At 42.3% G+C, this 26,401-nt stretch overlaps 1 protein-coding gene across 1 annotated transcript in view; it reads right to left on the bottom strand.

The window, feature by feature from the left end:
* Window positions 1-3,703: 3,703 nt before the first annotated feature.
* ARAP2 (ArfGAP with RhoGAP domain, ankyrin repeat and PH domain 2) overlaps window positions 3,704-26,401 on the bottom strand; it is a 238,272-nt gene continuing 215,574 nt past the window's right edge. The window contains exons 32-33 of the mRNA XM_075066537.1: window positions 12,754-12,885; window positions 3,704-6,074 (exon numbers count right to left, since the gene is read on the bottom strand). Coding sequence (XP_074922638.1) covers window positions 5,727-6,074; window positions 12,754-12,885 — 480 coding nt within the window. The 3' untranslated portion in view covers window positions 3,704-5,726. The remainder of the gene's footprint in view (window positions 6,075-12,753; window positions 12,886-26,401) is intronic.

The raw sequence follows: 26,401 nt of genomic DNA, 5'->3' as shown, positions 1-26,401 counted from the left end.
AGTGTGTTCTTGGCCCATCTGTTCACATAATGCCTTGTCATGGTACTGTCAGTAAGAATGTGTACCGCTGAGTCCTTGGTGTGATCTTGAAAGGCCTGGCAGGCACTGCAGATGGCATGAAGCTCCAGGACACTGATAAGCAGAGGTGATTCTTTTCCAACCACAGAAAGCCACATTTGAAGAGGACAAATGCACAATCTGGTATATTAAACTACCTGAGCACTTGCGGTCAAATGGCCTAGCATCCTAAGGCAGTGGTTAAGGCTGCAGTTCCAGACATAGGTGGCAAATCCCATGGAATCAGTCAGTCAGCAGAAACGCTTTCAAATTCATAGAGTCTAGCAGACTTCCAACTAACTTGATTCTTTGAGTTGGAACCAAAGTCAACATCCTGCTGTTTAGGATGAGACCTGAATGATCAAATAAGCTTATCATGAATTGAACACGAGCAAGGACTTTGTCTCTGGATTGAGCCTTCAGTAACCAATCATCCAGATACGGGAAAACAAATTCCCTTCTTCCTGAGGTATTCTGTCACCGCAATCATGCATTTGCTAAAAATCCAGGGAGCAGAAAACAGACTAAAAGGGAGCATAGTGTATGGGTTGTGCTGGTCTGCCATAACAAACCCGAGAAGCCTCCTGGGGCTCCAGAGAATTGCTGTGTGGAAATAAGCATCCTGTAGATCCAGTGCTGCAAACCAGTCATGATTTAACGCAGGGAGAATAGTTGCTAGGATGACTATATAGAACCTTATGTATCTGCCATATCTGTTGAGATAATGGAGGTCAAGGATAGGCCTCATCCCTCCCCCTTGGGCTTGGGAACTAAGATATACCAGGAATAGAATCCATCCCTGATACTGCAGGGGAAACCTCCTCTACAGCTTCCAAAGCCAGCAGAGACTGAACTTGCTCAACAAGCAGGATATCATGACAGGGGTCCAGGAAGAGTGAGAGTAAGGGGGTAGAGAGGAGGAATGGAGAGGAACTGTATAGCACAGGGGTCGGCAATCTTTCAGAAGTGGTATGCCGAATCTTCATTTATTCACTCTAATTTAAGGTTTTGCGTGCCAGTAATACATTTACACATTTTTAGAAGGTCTCTTTCTCTAAGTCTATAATATATAACTAAACTATTGTTGTATGAAAAGTAAATAAGGTTTTTAAAATGCTTAAAAACCTTCATTTAAAATTAAATTAACGTGCAGAGCACCCCCCCACCCCAGAATGGTGGCCAGGACCTGGGCAATGTGAATGCCACTGAAAATCAGCTCGCGTGCCGCCTTCAGCCTTCCTATATTTTATATTTGGGATGTGAAAGTGTGGCTGTGCGTATAAGTACCCACAGCACTCACATAGGGAAGGCACTAGTAAGAAAAGTTGCCCAGGTTGAGACAATTTGTAGGGCTATTTTAAAGACCCTCACATTAAAATGTGTTCTGCATTTAAGTCTTGAAAGGACTTGAAATTATCATCTGTAATTTCTGGAAGAACTGCTAAATATCTACTTATCTGAGTATCCTGTTAAAGCCTGTATTATAATATTGCTATTGGAGGGAAGGAAAGCTATTAGCTACCATATAAGAATTGAAGTCTAAGAAGATTTAAGCATCTAAACGAAAGCAGCCTGAGTTTCGGAGGGACTGAACACCTGAAGCTTTCATTGGCCCCTATCTACCAAGGAGGTCAATGGATCTGCCAATATGCTTAAAGTTATGCACATGGTGAAATATGTTACTGAACTGGGACCATTAAACAGGCGAGACTAGTCAGCACTGTGAAACCCGATACTTGATAGGATGTGGTCCTTTGACGCTTTTACTGAGTGTAAAGTAGTATATTTATTTTATCTAGAACGCTCAATCTTTCGTGATTAAAAAAGTTTCAGATGCAATTATTGATTTATTGTTTCTTAAAGCTGGAGAGACACCACACTCAAAATACAGACTGAACAAGCCCAAGATATTTTATATCATAATGGATTTGAATAGTTAAAATGGCTAGCCTGAGCATGCAAATAGCCTGCAAAGGGAAAATAAACAGCAAAAAAAGTTCAGTGCAGGACACCCAAGTGAAGATTGTTAAGCTATTGCAAAATTTAAATATGCACATATAAAGAAGAACTACTCAAATACCAGCATCATTAGCTTTTAATTAGTATGTACCGGAAATGAAGATAGGAAAGAAAATGACTAGTTATTAAATCTATTCATCTATATAGATAGCAAACTTCAAATTTATTCTAAACTGGTAGTTCCAAAGTAGTCTGCAGTACCGGATAGATCAATACTAAGTGAGTTCTAAAAGAAAAAAAAAGGGATTACTGTTTCTATAATCAAGGTATAATTTGCAAGGGGATGCATTCTGAAATACCAGGAACAGCACATATTATAAGGTCAGCCATGAACTGAAGTAAATCGTACAGTATAGAACATTTTGCTGAGCTCAATGAAGAAAATGGTGTAAATTTTTAATGGTGAGAGTAACTAACCATTGGGACAATTTACCAAGGTTGTAGTGGATTCTCCATTATTGACAAGTTTTAAATCAAGATAGGATTTTTTCTAAAAAAATATGCTCTAAGAATTATTTTGGGGAAGTTCTATGACCTGTGCTATATAGGAGGTCAGACTAGATGATCACAGTAGTTCTTCTTGGCCTTAGAATCTATTAATATAAATGTGCATTTCCATAATAATTCCAGAGAGATTTATAAAGTAATTAAGATATGCAACACAAAGTATATTGAGAAGGCTGGTCTCCATATTACAGCATACCTTCCGACATAGTCTTCATTTTCACTTCCTGGAAATGTAAGTTTAGTGATTATTCCTGGGATAGAACAGCACCTAGCTAACTCTTCAGTGGCTCTTTTAACTGATGAGCTAAAAGTATAAAAAAGAAAAGTTATTTACTAGTTACCATAATACAAGAACTAAGGGCCACCAAATGAAATTAATGGGCAGCAGGTTTAAAACAAAAAAAAGGGAGTTCTTCACACAGTGCACAGTCAACTCGAGGAACTCCTTGCCTGAGGAGGTTATGAAGGCTAGGACTATAACAGCCTTTAAAAGAGAACTGGATAAATTCATGGAGGTTAAGTCCGTTAATGGATATTAGCCAGGAGAGGTAAGGAAGGATGTCCCTGGCCTCTGTTTGTCAGAGGGTGGAGATGGATGGCAGGAGAAAGATCACTTGATCATTGCCTGTTGGGTTCACTCCCTCTGGGGCACCTGGCATTGGCCACTGTCAGTAGACAGGATACTGGGCTAGATGGACCTTTGGTCTGACCCAGGACGGCCATTCTCGTGTATGTTCTTATTTTAAAAACTTTTCTCAGCAGAGCTTGAAAATGCGCAGAGAACTGTGGAAAAACAGTATTGATATTTATTGGCTTTTCTAACTAAGGAGGCTGGAGGAATTTAATATAATAAAGGACCTGAGATTTACTAATTCCTAAATTTTAATCCCAGCTCTGACACCGTTATGATTTCTGGAAACTACTTATTTTAGTTGTGCCTTTCCTCATCTGTAAGGTGGGGATAACTAATTACTACCATACATAGGTACTGCAAGGATTAGTAGCAACTGTATGGAGCTATGTGTAGAAATAACTGCTACAATTATCATCACTGGCTTGATGATATTTTTTCTGAAGAGATTAAATAACACAATTTAAAGAAAATATTTATTCTCTGGAAATTAGTTTCCTTCCCATGCCAGAATAGATGACATACAAAACACAGCAGTCATTACAACACTATTACAGATGCCACACATTTATTCTTCAGTTCTTAGATCACCCTCAGTGCTTAGTGAAATACTGATTGAACATCAGGTAATAATTTGAATCAAAATCAGAGACTCACAGGTAATGAATTTTATTTTAATTCCATTTTATTACAGAAGTTGTGTTTAAGTTAAACAGTGCCACGGTTCAAATAATATGTATTACACATGGAAAACACTGAAAGATTATTTATACTTCAGGTGAAATATTTTCACTGATAACCTAGTAGCCAAAAACTCAGATAGTTTACCCATAATTGAAAAGTAAACAATAAAGTTTGAATTTTTTTCAAGTAAGCAATTTTTTTCTTTACTTTTTAGTACCCTTTGCAGCAACTGCGCCTCAGACAGACAATATAAGCACTGTGCTGAAATATCCTCCTTCCCACAAAGATAGGCCCTGATTCAGGAAAACATTTAAGAATGTATTTCACATTCAGCACTCTCTTAAGTAAATGGGAGTTACGCCCATGCTACAAATTAAGACTAACAAAATAATCAAAAGTGCACTGCGGAAAATAAAAAAAAAAATTACAAACTTGCTTTTAGATTTTACAGTTGATCAAATGGAATAAGTGCAAAGTGAATGAGGAACGCTTGCTACTGCTACATTCCAGCAAACTATTAAAAACAAAACATAATAAAAACCCATTAAATTGTAGCTTTTCTATCCTTCTTTTCAGAACATACAGATTACATACAGAAGATACTTGTATTCAGATCGCAGCTTTCTCTTTCAGAATTAACTTCCTTCAGACTGATGTGTTCCGTGCTAACCACCATGAGACATAACTGTGACATCACAATGACAGTTATGACATCCATTCATATCAGAAAATAGGAACAAGCTAATTACAGAGGACACTGCTTCTGTTCGCACAGAAATATGGCAACAGGGAAAAACCAGAAAATATGCTTGTTAAATAAATAAGGCCAATATTACACTTTATAAAGCTTGATGAAATATGGCACGTTCTCTTCCCTCCTCAATATTAATGAATTTAGTGCTCCTAAAGGGTACTAGATTGGTAGAGCCTGAAGCCTCTCGTTATCCTCAGAAGAGCTATAGCACAAATTGCAGCCTCTGTCAATGTCTTTCTCCATCTTGATCTGGTGGGATCACCTCTAAGGGTGAAAGGATAATTTTTTCTCCATGCTCATTTCATTCCTGGCCATTCTGTGACAGGATGAATTAGAGCCAGTTTGATGGGTGGTTTTGTGACTGGGCCATCTGTTCATAAGGAAATTCATTTTGCATGTGATTACTGAATAGCCATCAGATAACTTTGTCACAAGCAAGCTAGTCACATCCAAACGAGGGATCTGAAGATGAAAGTTCTGCCTCACATTCCTGATCATATGAGCTAGCCAGTCCCCTGGATACACTTTCTTTAAAATCAATTTCAACCTGTTTAGCAGAGAGAAGATACTGCAAGATTTGTCATCAGATTAGATCATACGTTACTTATTCTTATATATTATTAGACAACTACAGTCTGTATGTGCACTTTGGTCTCTTTACAAGAAGATTTCTCCTGTGCTTAGAAAAAGATTCTGGACATACAGAGCGTAAGCAAACTACTTAACATTTAAACTGTCTTTTTTAATTGAAGTACTCTGGTTAGCACACTAACAAAGTCTGCGTTCAAAATGATGGGTGAAATCCTGGCCCTGCTGAAGTCAATAGCAAAACTCCCACTGGCTTCAAAATCCAGGATTTCATACCAGGAATTTTATACATGTAAAGGTCTCTGTTTAATCTTAAATTATATCATATTACCAGCACATACATAATTGTCATTTAAAAATCAGCAGCTGTATATAAACACATTTCACAGTCTCTACACTGTACAAACTGTACACACACTTTAACAAACAAGCTATTTATTGCCTGGAATAATCAGGGTTTTTGACATCTGTCTTACAAATTCAGCTTTAGGTTTCTTCGTGGAGGGCTCTGTTTTTCTGCAGAACTGTATTTAGTTCCTGAATAACATTTGGCGGCAACTTATCAGATTCCAAATGAGATTTGTTTGTTTTGTTCTCATGTTTCTTCAGTGTCCTTGATTCTTTATAGGGACTTTGGTGTAAGTCAGCAATGTCAGCACCTGTGTCCTCAACACAGGTCAAGCTTCGATGTTTTTTCATATGGTTTTTCACTTTCTCCTCCTTGCGCCCTAGGCATTGGGCTACGATATATGCTCTTTCTTTTAAATTCTTTTTTTCTTCCGCAGTGTCATTTTCATCTTGTTCACTGAATGTCAGGTTTCCAGCTTTAATATGCTGAATAAAGACAAGAAATCGGAAACAGAATGGTTCAAATTAACACAATATTCAATAATATTGAGATTGTGAGTTTTGCTCATTACTTTACATAACAGCTTACAAGAAAAATCAATTTTGCTGAAGAGCTGGGGCAGCATAGCTAATAGCTCTGGCCACAGTAATGGTGTAGGAAGGCATGGCCAGGTCCAACTCAGCATGTATGCAGCCCCAAGGAGTGGAGCTGCCCCCACCGTGCCAACCAGGAACTGAGTGCATGGCCAGGCACCATAGCAGCAGCACTCCTTCAAGCTCAGTCCCTCCTCACATCCTGACTAGACAGACCCCTCTTGTCACACAGCCCCTAGCTACCTCCTGTCTGCATCCTGAACTACACCCTCGCCGGCACCCTGAGCTACCCCTGTCTCTGCACACAGCCTCTAGTTAACCCCATCTGCACCCTGAACTACACCGCTGCCTGCGCACAGCCCCTAGTTACCCCCTGCCTGCACCCTGAGCTGGCTGAAAGGCTGAAAAGTGAAGATGAGATCAGGTTGAGCCTCACTAACATATATACCCAGCTGGAAAAACTGGGATTTGAAGCAGGCACATTCATCCCGTTAAGACGACTCCTTATCCATAAGTTATTTTATATTTTATTACAAAATTTGATTCTTTTCTAATTAGCTGAGGATAGTATTGAATCTTTACTTACACAGCAGAGAAACACATTTTACACTAAAAAAACTGAACACAATATAATGTTCAAAGTTGGACAACCATTTTGTTTTAAAATGAAATAAGCATTTTAAATAAAATTGTTAACATTGTTGTGTTGCTTATTCAGTTTTGTAGCAAATCGTGTTTTCCAATTTGAACACCACATATTTTGCTCTCAACCCTTTTTTTAAAGTGCAGCTTTACTAAAACTGTTTGGAGTCAAAGATCTTCAAAAGCATATCGCTAGGGATTTCTATCATTACAATTGTTTACATTAAAATGAAAAGTAAACTTGTACATTGTTTATTACAGTGTCACAGTTTATATGTATGTAATAATTAATAATTCTCCTCAAGAAGTGTTAATAATGAGCCACAGAGCCTACTGCAGTTACACAGATGGGCCTCAGGGAAAAAATTTGGGAGCGCCTGGTGTAGGGAATTTGAACATGCCACTGTCAACAGTACACAACTTGTTTGTCTGGTTGGTGCAGTCAAGTGGAAAGCAAGAATAGGTTAGTTGTTCTTGAAAAATATATTCCAGTTCCCTAACTGGGCAAAAAGGGGAAGGGAAGGAACAAAATACAGAGTAAGTGAAGTGAGCTCTCATCTCCAGCATTCTTTATCTACTGAAGTAGTCTCTACTCAACTTCTTAAATTTCAGCTGAATCAACATTCACACAATATTTAAAAGAATAATATTATTTTGACATTGCATTTGGGCAAAATAAACCAATGACATTTTAAAATAGATTTTTTTTCCCTAAAAAAGAATGGAGAGTGAAGGTTGCTGATAGTGTAGTTCTCATTCATTAAGAGTGAAATTCACCCAGGAGCAACAGAGCTGTGGATGCTAGTGGAATTTTGGTGTTCTGATACCTGGGGGAAGGTCAGCCTTAGAATGACTAAGCATGGGGACTTCCTACCCCTGCATGTGCTAAAACTGGCTTATATATGTGGGCCAGATCTTTTTCTGGTGTAAGCTGTCATAGCTCCACTGACTTCTACAGAGTTATGGCAATTTTACACCAGCTAAGGACCTACCCCTGACTCTCCGTAGCCCAGCACAGAAATAGGGGGTGATAGAACAGTTATTGGCTGTAATGTGTTTTCATGTTGACATTGGACAAGAATCACTACACAAGTGTGCAAGAGAGTTCAGAAGCTTCCCCAAAACCTCAGTGTTGCAGTAGTGCTATCCTGTCTAATAGCTGTGGACGTTCTCATTTTCCATGTATATTAAGAATATAAAGTTTGAACAGTAATTCTGCAAATCTCTACAAACAAAATAGAGTTCAATTAATAAGTATGAAGACCCTGAATAAGAAAATCCTCATAAGTACATATAAAATAACTTTTAGGTGTATTGCCTGGGGCTCTTTAATAAGGGGTTTGATTTTTATCAGAAGATGCAGTAACACGGCTAGGGGGATTTCTAAATGTCAGCAAGCCATGGTATTAAATTACTGCCTTGAAATTCAGTCTGAAACAATGCATTTTATTTACAACTCCTAGTAAAACCACGTTTCAATTTTGAATCTTCTAAGCAGCAAAATAGTGATTACATTTCTTAAAACCCAATATAGCTCCTTGCTAATTTGGGTACGGTGAGCTCCCTTTTTCCTGACGTTCTCTCCAAAAATTCCTCTTACATGAAATTGGAAAAGGCCTAAAACAATTATCACTTTTGAAAAGTATCTTCTGTTTTGAAATAAACTACCAGATTAATCAGCAGAGAATCCTGTGGCACCTTATGGACTAACAGAGGTTTTGGAGCATGAGTTTTCGTGGTGGAATACCCACTTCGTTCAATGCATGTAGTGGAATTTCCAGGGGAGGGTATATATATGCTAGCAGCCAAGCTAGAGATAACGAGTTAGTTTCAATCGGGATGGATGAGGCCCTGTTTCTTCAGCTGAGGTTGTGACAAACCTAAGGGAGTGAGAAATGCTTCTGTAGTGGCAAGCCATTCACAGTCTTTGTTCAAGCTCCTGGCTGATGGTGTCATCAAATTTGGCAGATTGAACTGAAGCTCAGCAAGTTTCTCTTTGAGTTTGGTCCTGAAGTTTTTTTGCTGCAGGATGCCACCTTAAGGGTCTGCTAATAGTGTGTGCCTAGGGAGGGTTTGAAGTGCTCACTACAGGTTTTTGTATAATTGCCATTCCTATGTCTATTTGTGTCCATTATCTTTTTCCGTTAGAGGATGTCCAGTTTGTCCGATGACGTAGCAGAGGGCATTTGCGGATATGATAGTGTATAATCCGGTGACAGTGCAGGTGATGAACCTGGTGATGGTGTGGCTGATCTGGTTACGGTCCTGTGAAAGTGTGGGATGTCATTGTCCAGGAGGGTTGAGATCCCTGATGATTGCGTTGGACGGGTTTTTAGCTGGGGGCTTGTATGGATGGCCATCTACAATCCCATCTGTGACAATGATCCACACTTTCACAGGCCTTGCGTGGCAGCCAGTCCTCGGCCAACTAGACAACCTGCCAACCTGAAACGTATTCTCACCAGCAACTGCACACCACACCATAGTAACTCCAGCTCAGGAACCAATCCATGCAACAAACCCCGATGCCAACTCTGCCCACATATCCACACCGGCAACACCATTGCAGGACCTAACCAGATGAGGATGAGCATATATATACCTGCCCCTGGAAATTTCCACTACATGCATCTGACGAAGTGGGTATTCACCCACGAAAGCTCATGCTCCAAAACCTCTGTTAGTCTACAAGGTGCCACAGGATTCTCTGCTGCTTTTTCAGATCCAGACTAACACGGCTACCCCTCTGATACTTGATACCAGATTAATAGATATTCCTTCTACTTAAAGTGGGGCATACTACTCACATAGAGAACTTTTTCAGTGGCACTGGCATAGGCTCAGCACATGGATGATTTATAATTTGCATGTTGTATAGAACCCATGAAATTGATGAAACCAGCTGTACAAAGTAAAGCACAATGTAAGACTATACAGAAGATACAGAGCTAAGCAATTTCCCATAACAGTAATGTGTGTCAAACACTACTGTAAAGTGACCTGTGATCAGAATTACCTTATTGTTCTCCCAATGATTTCCATATCAAAATGTAAATGTTTTACAATAAAATGATATTGTCCCCTAACTGCGAGCTCTGCAAAAACAATATGGGTATAATTATGATAATCTGGAAGTCAAACTTTTTCCTTCTGCATATCACCAGTAACAAAGATTGGTCAGAGCATTTATGTCCTCAGTTACATCTGTGCAATACTATTTCTGTCAATGGGATTGCAGAGATATACTTTTCAATTTAATAATAATTCTGATGATGATGCACAAATCTCACATTCTCTCTTTTACCTTTGTTGGCTTTTCAAAGCTAACAAGACAAAAAACAATAAAAAACCCACCTTACTTTAATCTGCCAAGTAAGTAGACACAATTCAGAATACATACAAAGAGCAGATTCTTTGAGAAAGGTGGTACAATTTTTTACCATTTATGTGATACTGAGTACACTAAATATTAAAGAGTGAAATTCTGACTTTGCTGAAATTGATGGGAGTTTTGCTATCAACTAAAATGGAGAAAGGATTTTCACCTATTTTTTTCCCTTTCGTACCCACAGCACTCATCCCTGACACAGCTGTCCAGATCCTGTTCTCATGCTGATATCATAGCTATTTTGCAACAGTGCTGGAACATGAATCTGGTTAATAACTGCTTAATTACTCTAAGTGGGTATATTTTGATTTTAATTATTTGATGTAGTGTAATAAACTTTTGAAAACATTATTATAAGTTAGTGCTTTCAGCACATACTGCTAAAGATGTTGGACATTGGTTAATTCTAGTTATTCATTACCTTTCACACTTTTAATTTATACTTAACTAAATGTTTTTCAAACATTTAAAATACATATTTTATTTGTCCATGCATAGCAAAATTCCTTCAAATACAAATCAGTGCAGAAAATTATGTACCACAGTTTGTTTGGTATTCATTTTCCTAACACAGCCTCTTATTTTATTTTTTTGATTGGTCTATGGGTCTCTTAGCAAATTGCCTTTCTGCTACCTTTATACTACAATTAAATTAATTTATTTTTTCAAGTACTTCAGTATCAGGAAGCCAGTCAAACTATCAGTGAGGCCAGTGGACAATCACTGAGGAGAACTTAAGGAAGACCAGGCTGCTGCAGAAAAGCTAAATGAATTCTTTGCATAAGTCTTCACTGCAAAGAGCGTGAGGGATATTTTCACCCCCAGATATTCTTTTTAGGTGACAAATCTGAGGAACTGTCCAAGACTGAAGTGTCCATAGAGGAGGTTTTTGAACAAATAGATAAATTAAAACAGTAATAAGTCACCAGGACTAGATGGCATTCACTTAAGAAGTTCTGAAGGAACTCAGACATGAAACTATAGAACTACTAACTGGGTTATCTAACTTATCATTTAAATCAGCCTCTGTACCAGATGACAAGGATAGCTCGTAAAGTCAATTTTTTTAAAAGGCTCCAGAGGTGATCCTGGCAATCATAAGTCAGTAAGTCTAACTTCAGTATCAGGCAAATTGGTTAAAACTATAGTAAAGAACAGAATTATCAGACACACAGATGAACATGATATGTTGGGGAGGAGTCAACATGGCTTTTGTGAAGGGAAATCATGCCTCAGCAATCAATTAGAATTCTTTGAGAGTCTCAAGAAGCATATGAATATAGCGTACTTGGACCTTCAGAAAGCCTTTGACAAGATCCTACACCAAAGGTTCAAAGTAAGCAGCCATGTGATAAGAGGCAAGATTCTCTCATGGTTCACTAACTGGTTAAAAGATAGAAAACAAAAGGGTAGGAATGGTCAGTTTTCAGAATGGAAAAAAAAAGGAGAGCTAAATAGCAGGGTGCCTCAACGAACTGTACTGTTCAACATATCCATAAAGATCTAGAAAGGGGGCAAACAGCGAGGTGGGAAACTTTGTAGCTATTCTTTATACAGATCTGAGCACATTACCATCATGTGTTTAACAATCTATTGTATCAAAAGGAATGAAAATGCATGCCACCACTGAAATGGTTACCTCCATAAGTTTGGAATCAAATCCTGTGTTGGTTAAACTGAAATGTTATTTTTCCTCCTCCTCTTTTTGAACCATCTCAGTTACGTACTTCTTCAGGACAAGACTAATTTGGATTCCAACAATATATGCAAAAAATGCTAGTTTGCACTTTACAATCCTTAGTTTTGTTCTAATTTTCTAAAGGTATTCAAACAGGATCTGTGTAGATCTATTTACATATAGCAAGTTTAATTCTTTTTTATGGCAGAGTTAGTTATTAACATTAAGGTTTCACATCACTATGGGCACTAATTGCAAACCTTTTTCTAATATGACTGTCACACGTTTGGCATGACATAATGGAGTTCTTGCCAACAGGGCACAACAAAATCAAGAAGGTCCTGGTAATGTTTAGATTCAAAATTATGCAGTTCAAGAAAGATAGGTAAAATTTTTACTTCCAAGAAATGTTCTTAACTTAATTTGCAAATGGCGCTCGTTGCTATTAATATTGTAGGAAAGCTACATAAAAGTTCAAGACTGCTTTGGAGATAGGAAAAGATATGGTACAATATGCACACAAAGCTATATCATCAAGGACTTTATTTAATAAAAACACCCTTATTATAATGTCTAGTAACATTCATGGTAAAACTCCCATTTAATTCAAATAAGTGGCTCTTACTAAAAAAACCCCAGGGTTAATTTATTAACTTGCCACAGGGCTAGCTCATTATGCATTTAATTACATTGTCCTAACTATTCCTTTACTGGCAGACCACCACAAAGGACGCTAATATTAGAATCATCTACATCTCACATTTATCCAACTCTAGAGGGATAATTGCTCCTGGACTTATAAAAAGGACAACAAATATAGCATTGTAATTAAAGTTCGACACCAACATTAACCACTAGCTTACCTCTGCATTTCCTCTGGTTTTAGAAGCATTTTTCTCCTGCTGAATGGGAATTAGAGGTAAGCCTCCAATCTTTGGATTTTTAGTGATAGACTGTTTTCTTGCTTTTCCAGCTGGTGGCCATATATCACTGTGCTGTAGAAACAAAATTTCTCATTCTTGGCATGCAATTTTATTATGATATATACATTGTTTTTTACGTACATTATTGCCTCAGTAATACTATATACTATGCTCTACAGTCGCTCCACATAAAACTATGACGTATTTTTAAGATAACATGGGCATGATTCTTATAATTATGTTGATGCTTCTACAAAGTATTGCTGGAGGACTGCAAGATGCTAAGTGAATAGAGCTTTAAGGTCTCAGTACACTGTTAATGTTCCAGAGGTGTTCCCTCCACACTATATATCAAAATATCAAAACATATCTATTGGCAATAGAACAAAAATCAATATTTGGGAAAACAAATGTATCTATTTGTTTTTTAGCTCCAAAATTCTACATAAATTGTATCTATAAATGCAATTATCTGACCCAATGTGAAAAATAAATGTTTAAACATCAGGGAACATTTATACTACTAATTTATTACTGTACGTTAGTTATAACAGTTATGGTTCAGACTTCCAAGGAAGTTCAGAGGATTTAGTCATACATCTTCCCCCCATCCCAAAGGGTTGAATGTAGTCAGTAGACAATCTTTAAAAATCTTAACCTACAACATGTAATCACCTCATGGTTGAAACATAAAACAGGTAGACAGCAAGTAGAACACACCATTTCTTTGGGTGAAGGGATAAATTACATTTAACTGTAAAGAATTATGGATGGGATTCACAAGGGAGACTCACCTGGTTTCAGACCTCTCCTGATGAAGCTTTTCCACTGTGTAGAAATAATCATTGAGACAGGAGGACTTGAGTCTCTCACCTCTGAGATATGTACCCTAACAATTAGGCTATAGAGTTGCACTTATTTTCTTGGTGACCAATGAACATTTAATTATTTAAACAAAGTGAGATAGCTTTAATGAGAGAGAATGAGGGAGACCCACCCCAACATGCCCAATAGCCCAGTGGTTAGTGACCATGTCCAGGAAGTGGAAAACCCCATTTCAAATCCCTGCTCCAAATCAGCCCAACAGAAATTTCAATCCAGGTCTCCCACATCCTGAGTGCTCTAAGCACTGGGCTAACAGACACACCACCTCCTCCTCCTGCTTTGTGTGGGTTTAGGCATACTTTGCGCATGTCTACTGGAACAGCCCCAAAAGCAAGACAGGCGTGGGGAGAAATGCTTATTTTGTGAATTGCTGAGAGTTAGGCACTGGACAGTGGCAGGAGTTAGATGGCTGTGTGCATGCCCAACCAGTGACTTTAAGGTGGTCAAGTGGAGCCTGAAGTGCTTAAGTCACCCTTGTGAATCCCACCCTGCATGTCTGTAACAGTTTTAATTGAATGGTAAATAATAAATTGTGAATATTTGCAACTCATTAGGCAAAATTAAAATTTACTTATTCATAGTTCTAGCTCATCTAGGTGGCTCTTGTCAACAGAAATATATCAAAACATTTTTGTCTTTTTAGAAGAGAACATATATCAAGTACATTTTGTAAATATTATTCAAGAGCAAAGAGTCTGTAGATTGGTCTTGCAAAGCACAAAGTGACAGGGAAAAGAGAAAGAGTATGTGTATGCTGCCATTAGTACATGGTCTCTAAATTCAGGGGGGCAAGATATGTTTATCACTCAGGCATATAACTTGGAGATCATCTTCGACTCTTCCTTCTTGGCATGCTCAAATCTTGCAGCTTCTTCCTCCACAGTACATTATAACTAAAGAACTGTAACCATTGCTCAGTTATGCCATTAGTCTCTGATGGATTCAATGAGGTGGAAGGTCTCTGGGAAGGTTGAGCTCAGAGAAATAGGCAGTGTTTGCATTGCATTTATCCGAGAATGACTGCTGTCATGATGAATGTAAAATGTTGTTTCTAAGCAACTGAAGAGAGAATTTTTATGGTTCAACTTACAGTGATTTCTGAAATTCTTCGAGTTTTCTAAACATTTTAAAATTCTCATGAAATATACTGCAAGAATTCTGTATGTATTTATTTACTTTAAATGGGTCACAGATTCAACTGGCTTTCCTAAAGAGATCTGTGGAGAACCCTTATACCACTCCAAATAACAACATTTTCTTTCTAAGCAAAGAAACAAGGCTCCCTTAATTGAAGTATTAAGCAGAAGAATTACTGACCATGTACCTGAAGGTGTATCTTCATATGGGTGCTAATTTTGGCTTTACTTGTCAGCCTCCTGATGTGCTCAGATGAATACATGCACACAGATATTAGAATTGGAAAAGATCTTTGTTGCTCATCTTCCCATCAATACCGTATTTCCTAGATAGCTTCATTAAGTGCTTTTTGTCTAGACTAGTTTTATTAAATTCAAGACTGGGCTTGAACAATATCCCATGGCCCATACATAAAGAAAACAATAGTCCTATTTTAGGCATATTTTTACAGTTTACCAATCAAAATACAAAATGAATAATCTCAATACTAACCCAACTTTCTCTGATTGAAGCCAGAGAACTAGAATAATTAGGTTATACAGACGCCCCCTGCATTACGCAAATCCGACTTATGCAAATCTGCACTTATGGAAAAAGTTCCATAAGCTAGAAAATATATATATATATAATTGGCATAATGGTTGGGTATACATTTCCAACTTATGCAAAATTCAAGTTAGGCAAGGCGTTCCGGAATGGAAAGCTTGCATAAGTCGGGGAGCGTCTGTAGTGGGATAAAATTTACAACACTATGGTACCTACCTCATCAGAGGAGGGGAAAAGAAAAGGATTAATACCACACTGTTCAGCTAAACACAAAAAGTTTCTATGGAGTAAAAGAAAATGGGTCTCCATCACCAAGTTAGGCTTCTTCCACTTCTAACGGCAAAGACTCTACCTTTGGGTAATGTAATGCAAAATCTTGACACCTATATGCTGTCTTTACATTCATCTTGAAGTTCAAATCTAGGATGATCACATCATTCAAACAAATGAAAGCTACTGTCTAAAATTCTATCCACAGAAATGTGTTCAGATATCATGACAATGAGTCTTGTATAAGAACAGAAAGCATAATAATTTTAAACATGGTCATCACTGAAATGCTGATTCAGGATAACAAATCCAGTTTACATACTTACAATGTTTCTTCTAATCTATAGTGGTGATGAGGATTAACTTCATACCAGAAACAAACACTTGCATGTACAAAGCATTCTGAGATTTTACATCTTCAAATACTGATTTTATTGCAAATAATATTTTACCATGGAAAAATAGATCAGTTGTGTCTCATTAACACCTAATGGAACAAATAATTCATGGTGTTGCTACATCTGCTAAAGACTGGAATGCTGAATAAAATTGTTTCCTTAATACAGCCTGTTAATATTGTTAATTTATATACTGCATATCATGAGCAAGGCTGTAATTTAGTCATGGAGGTCATGGAATCCGTGACTTTCAAAGACCTCTGTAACTTCAGCCAGTGCCTGCTGGGAGCTGCAGGGTCCCCTGCTGCCTGTGGGTGGGCAGTAGGGGGGGACCTCAAGAGCTCCTGACTGCTGTGAGCGTTTGGGGGAGCTCCCGCAGCTCCTAGCTGCTGCAGAAGGCGGAAGGGGGAACCTCCCTCAGCTTAGAGCAGCCAGCAGAGAGGGACCCTGGAGCTCCAGCCCCCAGACTTGATGGGGGACCCTGGAGCTCCCAGCCCGCCCACAGCTGACCAGGCTTCCCATTTTGTCATGGATATTTTTAGTAAAAGGCAGGGACACGTCACAGGCTTCTGTGATTTTTCATTATTGCCTGTGCCCTATCTGTTACTTTTAGTAAAGATATCTGTGACAAAATCTTAGCCTTAATCATGAGTAATGAGATGACAGTTTTCAAAGAAAAATAATTGAGGAATATGCTGAAGTTGGAAAAAAAAATTAGCAATGTGCATTCTTCTGTTTAAACAGTCCCCCAAAAGATATGAACTGCTTCTGTAACTCTTCATTCCAGATTGATTAATCAAATACGTTTCGCTCCATACTTGCTGGTCAGAGTTGTAACATTATCTTTCTTGTGATCTTGCATCAACAGGACTTGAACAGAGTTACTAAGCTTTGGATGAGCTGTTTTTAAGCAACCTATGTCAATAACTGTGAACCTATTTATTGAGACACTACCCTTGTTATCCCCATGAGATTTATTTCTGATTTGGTAGCTGTTTCCATGGAAACCACAATAGTTACTTCACTTGGAGGAGCTGAATAAGACAAAGGTTTTAAAAAGTCTGTTGCTTCCGAGACATGCATTACACATCCCACTTCCACTATTTACAAAGGTCAAAGACAGACTCTCCCTCAAAGTCTATGATTATATATTATGTATTGCAATAATCATGTGTCTATTCTGTATTATATACTCAGACCACATGCAGGATAATCACATATATTTAATTTTTATAAAAGAAGGTACATTAACAATGAAATAATATTTGTAATAGAATGGCAGCCTGTGAGGGCTGCTAAGTATTACATTCTCAACTTTAATATTGCCATAAGTGCACTCAAGACAGTGAATTCTAAACAACTTATGACTCCCTCTGCAATCATATCTCCTTGAATATACTGCATTATATTTTTTAGAATATGGAGATACACCTATCTCATAGAGCTGGAAAGGTCATCAAGGCCAGCCCCCTGCCTTCACTACCAGGACCAACTACTGTCCCTGACAGATTTTTGTGCCAGATACCTAAATGACCCCCTCAAGGATTGAACTCATAACCCTGGGTTTAGCAGGCCAACACTCAAACCACTGAGCTATCTCTCTCCATATTGTTTGGTATAGCTGTATAACAACTTCCACACGAAGAAAAAGGAAGCCAAATTTAACAGCAATGTCTATTTCCACATTTGTCATGTTTATTTTCTCATCTTCTCCCCAGGGGAGCAGTGGAATGTTTTGGTTTGGAATTTAGATACACACACACACATTGCCATATATTTATATTAGAGAAGGAAAGGTCAAAGAAATGTGCCTTGCATTTAGAGGGGAAGATAGTGAGGTTTGTGATGGTCCTTATTTCCTGTGAGAGTTCATGCTTCATTCTTGGGTCAGCTCCTGAGAAAGCTCTGCACAGACAAAGCTTTACCCTTGTTACAGAAAGTCCCAAAGACCATCTTCAGGTTAAAAAAAGAAACACCTTTGATCAAATAGAAAACATGAGAGACGACGGTTACCTTTTCTGTAACTGGTGTTCTTCCAGATATGTTGCTCATGTCTATTCCACAAAAGGTGCATGTGCTCGCCATGTGCACCGATGTCGGAAGTTTCTCCCCTAGCAGTACCTGTAGGGGAGCACCCCAGCGACCCCTGGAGTGATGCCTCCTTGGTGCAGTGTAAAGGGCACTGCGTGCTCCTCCCACCTTCAGTTCCTTCTTGCCAGACAACTCCAACAGAGGGGAAGGAGTGCGGGATGTGGAATAGACATGAGCAACACATCTTAAAAAACACCAGTTACAGAAAAGGTTACTGTCTTTTTTCTTCAAGTGATTGCTCATGTGTATTCCACAATAGGTGATTCCAAGCTATATCTGTTGGAGGTGAGAAGGAGTTCACAAACTCTTGGGACGGAGAATGGCCCTTCCGAACCCAGCGTCCTCCCTGGTCTGAGACACAATCGCATAATGCAAGGTGAAAATGTGAACTGAAGACCATGCGGCAGCCCTACAAAATGTTCTGAATGGGAACACAGGCCAAAAAGGCAGCCGATGAGGCCTGTGTCAGAGTCGTGTGCGCACTCACAATAGGCAGCGGAAAGATTCCCACCAAGTCATAACAGATACGGATGCACGAGATGATCCAGTTGGAGAGCCGCTGAGTGGAGATTGGCCAACTTTTCATGCGCTCGGCCAAGGCAACGAACAGTTGTGAGGACTTTTTGAACAGCTTAGTCCACACCAGGTAAAAAGCCAGAGTCAGTCTCACATCCAGCGTGTGGCGGCGGCACTCCTCACTGGACGCATGGAGCAGAGAACTGGTAGAGAAATGTCCTGACCCATGTGATAGGTGGAGACTGCCTTCGGGAGGAACAAAGGGTGTGGGCAGAGCTGGATCTTATCTTTATGAAACACTGTGTACAAGGGCTCGGAGGTCAGGGTGTAAAAGACATAATTGCAATTAGGAAGGCCACCTTCCATGAAAGGTGTGACCGGGAGCACATTGCTAGTGGCTCAAATGGGGGCTCCGTGAGATGAGACTCTGTGGGACAGGGGCCTAATATCCAGGAAGAGGTGATCTAACCCCTTAAGGAATCAGCCAGTCATAGCATGGGAAAATACCGTGTGGCCCTGCACTGGCAGATGGAAGGCCAATATGGCCACCAAGTGCACCTTGACTGAGAAGGGCACCAGACCCTGGGCTTTATGGTGAAGGAGATAGTTCAGAATAAACTGGATCAGGGCGGCCACTGTGGAAACACCCCGCTTGTCCACCCATCTGGAAAACTGAGACCACTTTGCCAAGTAGGCTCAGCATATGGAGGGCGACCTGCTTTCTAGGAGGATTCACACTGAACCTCTTCCATGCATATCCTTTCCTCCCTATCTAACCATTGAACAGCCATGCCATGAGGTAGAGTGCTGCTAGGTTGGGGTGGAGGAGGTGGCCGTGGTCCTGGGTGAGCAGGTCCGAGCGGGATGGCAACGGCTATGGCAAGGGGACTGCCAGGCCCGTGAGGATCCCATACCAATGCTGCCTGGGTTATGCTGGGGCAATCAGAAGGACCCGGGCCATGTCCATCTTTATCTTTTCCAGGACTTTGCCAATCAGAGGGAACGGGGAAAAGGCATAGAGAAACTGGATTGACTAGGACAGGAGGAAGGCTTCAGAGATAGAGCCCCACACTTGGAAAAGTCTGTGCACCACCTCTGGGTGGAGAGACCACTTGTGCTGAGAGAAGAAGTCCCTGCTCAAGCAATCCGCCTGCGCATTCTGAGCGCCCGGTAGATGGAAGGCCTGTAGGCAGATGTCGTGGACTATACAGAAGTCCCACAGTCTGAGGGCTTCGCGGCAGAGGATCAGGCCCTGCCTTGCTTGTTGATGTAGAACATCGAGGCCATGTTGTTCGTAAGGACCCCGAGCACCAGGTGCAAGTGGAAGGCCATGCGTACCAGCCATATCGCCCTGAGCTCCTTGACGTTTATATGGAGGGTCAGATCCTGAGCCAACCACAGACCTTGGGTCTGAACGTTCCCCACATGGGCCCCCCATCCCAGGTCCAACACGTCGGACACCAGTTCCAGCGATGGGGCCCTGGTCCGAACAGAACCCCTTGGAACAAGTTTCTCGTGAAGGACCACCACCATAGGGAGGTGATCACTGGCTTGGGCACCCTGAGGACTTTGTCCATCCTGGCCCTGCTCTGGGAGAACTCCAAGGCCAACCAGAGCTGGAGTGGCCTCATCCTGAGTCTGGCGTGATGGACCACATACGTGCATGCCGACATGTGACCCAAGAGCTGGAGGCACATTCTGGGGGTTGTTACAGGAAATCTTGTGACTGTGTCGATGAGTCCCTTCAGTGTCTCAAACCTGTCCGGTGGGAGGGAGATTCTGGACAATGAGGCATCCAGGACCGCTCCGATAAACTCTATGCATTGTACCAGGACTAACGTGGATTTGGTGTTGTTTACAAACAAGCCAAAAGTGGTGCACGTGGACAGAAGGAGCGCCACGTGATCCCACATCTGCGACCAGGAGCTGCCCTTGACCAACCAGTCATCCAGATAGGGGAAGATCTGGACCCTCCCAGCACCTGAGGTAGGCCACCACCACCAACATACATTTTGTGAGTACCCTGGGGGCAGTGGACAGGACAAATGGGAGGACCATACATTGGTAGTGTTCCTGCCCCACTGTGAAACAGAGTAAGTGTCTATCCCCTTCGAATATATGAATGTGGAAGTATGCAACCTGGGGATCGAGGGTGGCGTACCAGCTCCTGAGATTCAGGGAGGGGATGATGGAGACCATGCGGAACTTGAGCTTCACCATGCATTGGTTCAGGCCTCGCAGGTCCAAGATGGGCCTGAGGCCCCCTTTGGCCTTCGGGATAAGGAAATAGTGGGAGTAGTACTCTTTGCCTTTGAACTCCCCCGATACCACTTCCACCGCTCCTAAGCCCAGGAGCCACCCCACCTCCTTCTTGAGCAGAGCCTCATGCAAGGGGTCCTTCAGGAGAGACGGGGGAAGCAGTGGTTGGGTGTGTGTGTGGGGGGTAAACTGGGGGGTGTAGTCCTGGGAGATGGTGTTGAGGACCTATTGGTTGGAGGTCAGCTGTGACCACTCTGGGAGGAAAGCACACAACCCATTGGAGAAGGGAAGCTTTATTGAGGGTGGATTCCTGATGAGAACTTGCAGGGTGCCCTGGGCATCCCATCAAAACCACCTTTTCCCCACTTCTTTGCCCTTGGAAGACCCAGGTTGGTGGGCAGGCCAAGACTGTCTCTATGGGCACCTCTTATAGTTCCGCAACTTCTTATAAGCGGTCTCGTATTTTGACTGGGTGGCCTGAGAGGGAGTCTACTGTGGCTTGAACTTAGGTTTAGCTGGAGCCAGAACACAGAGACCCAGAATCTGGAGAGTCATGCAGAAGTCTTTCAGGCCATGCAGCTTTGTATCCATTTGTTCTGCAAACAGAGCTTTGCCGTCAAACAAGAGGTCCTGCAGAGAGGTCTATGCCTCACTGGACCGCCCCAAGAGCAGGAGCAATGGTGCCCTTCTCATGGACACCGCGGAGGCCATGGACCACATGGACATGCTCCCTGCATCCAAAGCTGCCTGCAGGGTTGCTCTGGCAGCCGCTGTGCCCTCCTCCATCAGCGCTTTGAACTCCTTCCTGTCATGCTCCTGGAGAAAGTCCTCAAACTTGAGCAGGAAGCCCCACAGATTGAACTCATACCAGCCCAGGAGAGCCTGGTGGTTCACCACCCTTAACTGGAAGCTCAAGGATGAATAAATTTTTCTTCCAAATGAGTCCAGCCTCCTTGAATCTTTATTTTTCGGAGTAGGGGCTGGTTGCCCTGCCATTCCCTGTAGTTGACCAACTCGGCCACCAGGGATTTAGGAGCAGGGTGGGTATATAAGTATTCATGCCCCTTAGCGGGTACAAAATACTTGAATTCCACTCTCTTAGAGATGGGGGCTCAATGAGGCCAGGGTTTGCCACAAGGTATTTAAAATTTTCGCCACCCCTTGGTGAAGAAGCAAGGCTCACTGCCAAGGAGAACAGCACATTGAACAAGGAGTCCGAGAGCTCCTCCACCTCCTCTGCTTGGAGGTGGAGGCTTGATGCCACACGTTTTAAGAGTTCTTGGTGGGTCCTAAAGTCCTCCTGTGGGCCGAGGGAGGAGGGGCCACAATAGCCTCATCCGGGGAGGGCGAGGAGGCCGGTGAGGTACTGTATGTGTCCACCAGCATCAGAGGATCCACCACCTCATCGGTCTCCGGGCACAGTGCTGAGGATGTACATCCTTGAAGGTCTGGAGAAGGAGGCCAATGGTCCTTCTGAGGCTCTGAGCACCAAGGAAGTCCCCACCAGGGGCTGCGTCAGGGGCCATGGTGCCCACTGGTACCATTGGGCCGGCCACGGGGCCCAGTGCCACTGCACCTTCTGTGGCACTGGCAGAGTTGGCTATTCAGCCTGGCTGGTCTGGCCCATCAATGGACAACTGCGAAGGGAGGCCGGGCTGACATATGACCTGCCGCTGTCCCTGGACCAGGAGGTGTGGTGGCGTTGGGAGCAATGCCGACCATGGGACCGTGATCCCAAAGTGGAGGACCGGTACTGTTGGTAACAGATGCTTTGTGATCAGCTCCGGCAGGTGGACCCATGACAGCGAGATGCCGGTGATCAGCACCGGAGCTGCGGAGGCAGTGCCGTGGCGGGGTCCTGGAGTGGGACACCGAACAAAACGATGTTGACATTCATGCCGTGATGAGCTGTGATAGCCCCTCTGAGACGAGGACCTTTGGTTCCATCAGTGTTTGAGGTGGAGTGGTGCCAAGAGTCTCAAGTCAGATGAAACCCAACCAGACAGCCTAGCGGGTGTCAAAGGCGATCCACATGGACTTTGCCCTGAACGGTCGTTGGCCAGTGAACGGCATCGGGAATGTTCCCTCAATCGAGACCGGTACCGAGCCAGGGGCAACTGCAGAGATCCCAGCACCGGCTTGCCTCTGGAGTGCGGGGCCCAACATTGGCAGTGCTCCTGGTATCGCCATGGACATAACATCCCAGGCCGCTTGCAGGGCCTTCAGTGTGGAGGGCATCCGGAGAGGCCTGCTCTGAATGGGCTGGGCTACTCTGCTTGACTTGAGCATGAGGCCTAGAAGCTGATGCGAGTTGAGGACTGCCCGACATGGATCTAGCCTCTATACTGGGTTTACTAGGGTGCTGCGGTAAAGAAGGCCTCTTCCTAGCCTGCTTGGCATTCCCTGTGGATAGGGAGCTGACTACTCGATGGCGCTGAAGGGTAGCCATGCACTGACACCACGGTGCTGACTTGGAGAGGCGCGCCGGGGTCAACGTTGACTCCATCAGAATAGGCTGGAGCCTAATGTCCCTTTCTCTCTTGGTCCAAGCTTAAACGACTTGCAAATCTTACAGCAATTGCCGAGATGGGTTTCCCCAAAGCAGCGTATGCAGTCCACGTGCGGATCACTCAGTGGCATAAATCCCCTGCAAGCGTCACACAACTTAAAACCTGGGGCCCAGGCATGCCCCTGCCCAGGCGCTCTAGCTAAATTTAACTAACTAACTAACTACAGGTACCATACACTGAACAAGCAAGCAGTTTTGAGGGCAAGCCACAGCAAAGCTGGAGCAGAGCAGTTCCGAAGCACCTTCACTGGCAGCAAGAAGGAACTGAGGGTGGGGAGAGGGCGCAGTGCCCCTTATACCGGACCATGGAGGCAGGGCTGGCTTTATGAACGGCAAGGCCCAATTCGAATACCCGGCACTGGTCCGGGTCTTCGGCAGCACTTCATTGGCAGGGGGTCTGCTCCAGGTCTTCCGTAGCACCGAAGGACTCCCCACCGCCAAAATGCTGCCGAAGACCTGGAGCGGACCCCACCACCACTGAAATGCCATCGAAGACCTGGAGCGGACCCCCACCACCGCCACCGCTGGGTGAGTAAAAAAATTTTACAAAATTAAAAAGAAGCCTAAGGCACAAGGCTCTCATAGGCGTGGGGCCCGATTCCGAGGAACCGGGGTAAATTGGCCTAAAGCTGGGCCTGCATGGAGGCACCACTCCAGGGATCGGTGGGGTGCTCCGCTACAGGTACTGCTGGGGGAAAAACTTTCAGCACCGGTGCACGTGGCAAGCAAACACATCTATTGTGGAATACATGAGAGCAATCACTCAAAGAAGAAATGTCACATCCTAAAGTTAATTAGCTGTGAAAATCTCCTCTTCTCCTGTTCAGCCATGGTGTGGGTAAGTGAGAGGGTGTTTGTCAGTAATGGCAGGGAATGGGTCATCTCATGTGGGGTTGGGGACAGTAGAAAATACTCACCAGAAATTCCACTTACTGGTGTAAGGACATAACTGAGTATGAAAATATCCTAGATGTAAGTGGCCATTTCTGCACCTACTTACTGTCCACATGCCATTTATCCCTTGGCTGTACACTGGTTTGCTGCTGCTACTGCTGTGTCTCTTTTCAGTGCTTTATGTTCAGTTGGTGCCCTTTTTACAAAGTCAGGAAGGGTTTTTTCTGTCCCTCCAACTGGTGAGCAGACTGTGGGTTTTTAGCCTCCCTTCACCCAAAGAAACTTGGGAAAATTAGCTAGAGAGAGTGTTTATTTTGTCCAATTTTATTTTTCTTATTACAATTGCACGGCAGCTGTCCAGTGTGGGTTCTTTGGGTAGTAGCGACCAGAGCTGCCATTGCAATCCAGAGTGGGAGATGGGCTACATCTGGCTGGTGGGCCTGCTGCGCAAGCTGGAGGTGGGGGAGAGAGAAAGAGCTTCAGCGTCTTACACAGAAAGAGGCACCTCATCATCTCTCACATGAGGAAAGAGCAGAGAAGGATTTGGCAGTTTGGGTGCCAGATCTCTGGGCTGGTTCCACATAAGGAGCCTCCTAAGCATTTGGCATGTCCTCCATGGCCACATCTTGGTGAAATGCACTGGACGTAAGCCACTGGACAGTTTTACTTAAAGTGGTGTAGGGGGAAATCCATTTGAAATCCTCTCCTGGTTGCACTGCAGCCATGTTATGCAAGTTGTAGAGGCTTTAGCTAAAATCCTGGATGTGGTGTGATGATAACTGTTATGCTGGTGTGACTGCTGCTTCTGTTTCAATACTTTCTTAAAAAAAGAAAAAGGGCATTTTGCTCTAACTAGCATTATAACAGCCCTCAGCAAAACAGGCAGCATATTCTTCCCCCAAATAAGTGATGGTGCACCAGACTGGAAGCCAGGAAGTCTCAAGTTCTATACCCATCAATTAATTCGGGATATGAAGATATTTAGCATTGGTGAAACCTCAAAACAGACAGAATTTAAAACACCGGGTGCCACTGGCAGGCAAAATAGTCACATTCAATGTAAGGATGACATTTGCAAAGACCTCGCCTCTGGCACCTAAAATATCAATTTTCTCTTAGCCTTCTTGAATTTTTAAAATATTTTCACCAAAGGTAAGTATTATCCCATTTGGTACACTGGGATGACATTTTCAGAAGTGTCTAAGTGACTTAGTGTCCTTTGGACTTACAGTTCTAAGTGCCTACATCTCTTGAACATGTGACTTAGGCACTTTTGAAGATTTTACATTAGGAAAATAAAGCTGAGAAAGGCTAAAGATAACATTTTCAAACCTGCTTGCCTAAAGTTTTCTATTTCTGAAAAATAGCTAAATTTTCAGAAGTGCTGAACACATGCTACTCCCAATACTCGGCACTTCTGGAGATCAAAAACAACTAGCTGCCCAAATACTGATACAGGAACCCAAATTTAAATGTTGTCTGATATATCCGAGCCTCAGTGACTTAATCTGTAAAATTTAATACTTCCTTTGAAGGAATCACAAAAGTCTACATTTGTCAATTGTTACCTGCAGTGACTTTGCCAAGAAACATCCTGAATCCTCATGGAAAAAAAATAGAAGCAAATTTCATGCAAATATAGCACCATTTTCAAGATTCCTGCTAACTGGCTGAGTATACAGCTCTCCACTCTGGGTGAAATTTTCCACCCTCTCACCACTACCCAAGCACATTAAAATCCTTTTGTATGGATGTGTTCTTGAGCTGCCACTCAAAACCATACCCCACCTTCCCTACAACCTAGTAGCAGGTACCTCTCTATTTAACTTAAGAGAATAGGTGAAATCCTGGCCCCACTGAAGCCACTGGGACCAGGATTTCACCCAATATGATTACTGGTGATGGGCAAGTGGGTTGCCTCTCTTTGTCCAGATTCTCTGCAACACAAAAGAAAACCCAGGAGAACTCTATGAACTCCTCCAAAAAAACTACAGCTCAAATGTGAAGCAGTTACTACCTATCA

The sequence above is a fragment of the Chelonoidis abingdonii genome, chromosome 5 (assembly GCF_003597395.2).
Source record: "Chelonoidis abingdonii isolate Lonesome George chromosome 5, CheloAbing_2.0, whole genome shotgun sequence".
In the NCBI taxonomy this organism is placed as follows: Eukaryota; Metazoa; Chordata; order Testudines; family Testudinidae; genus Chelonoidis; species Chelonoidis abingdonii.
Note: the sequence above shows the minus strand (reverse complement) of the source record. Positions and strands in the feature narration are given on the sequence as shown.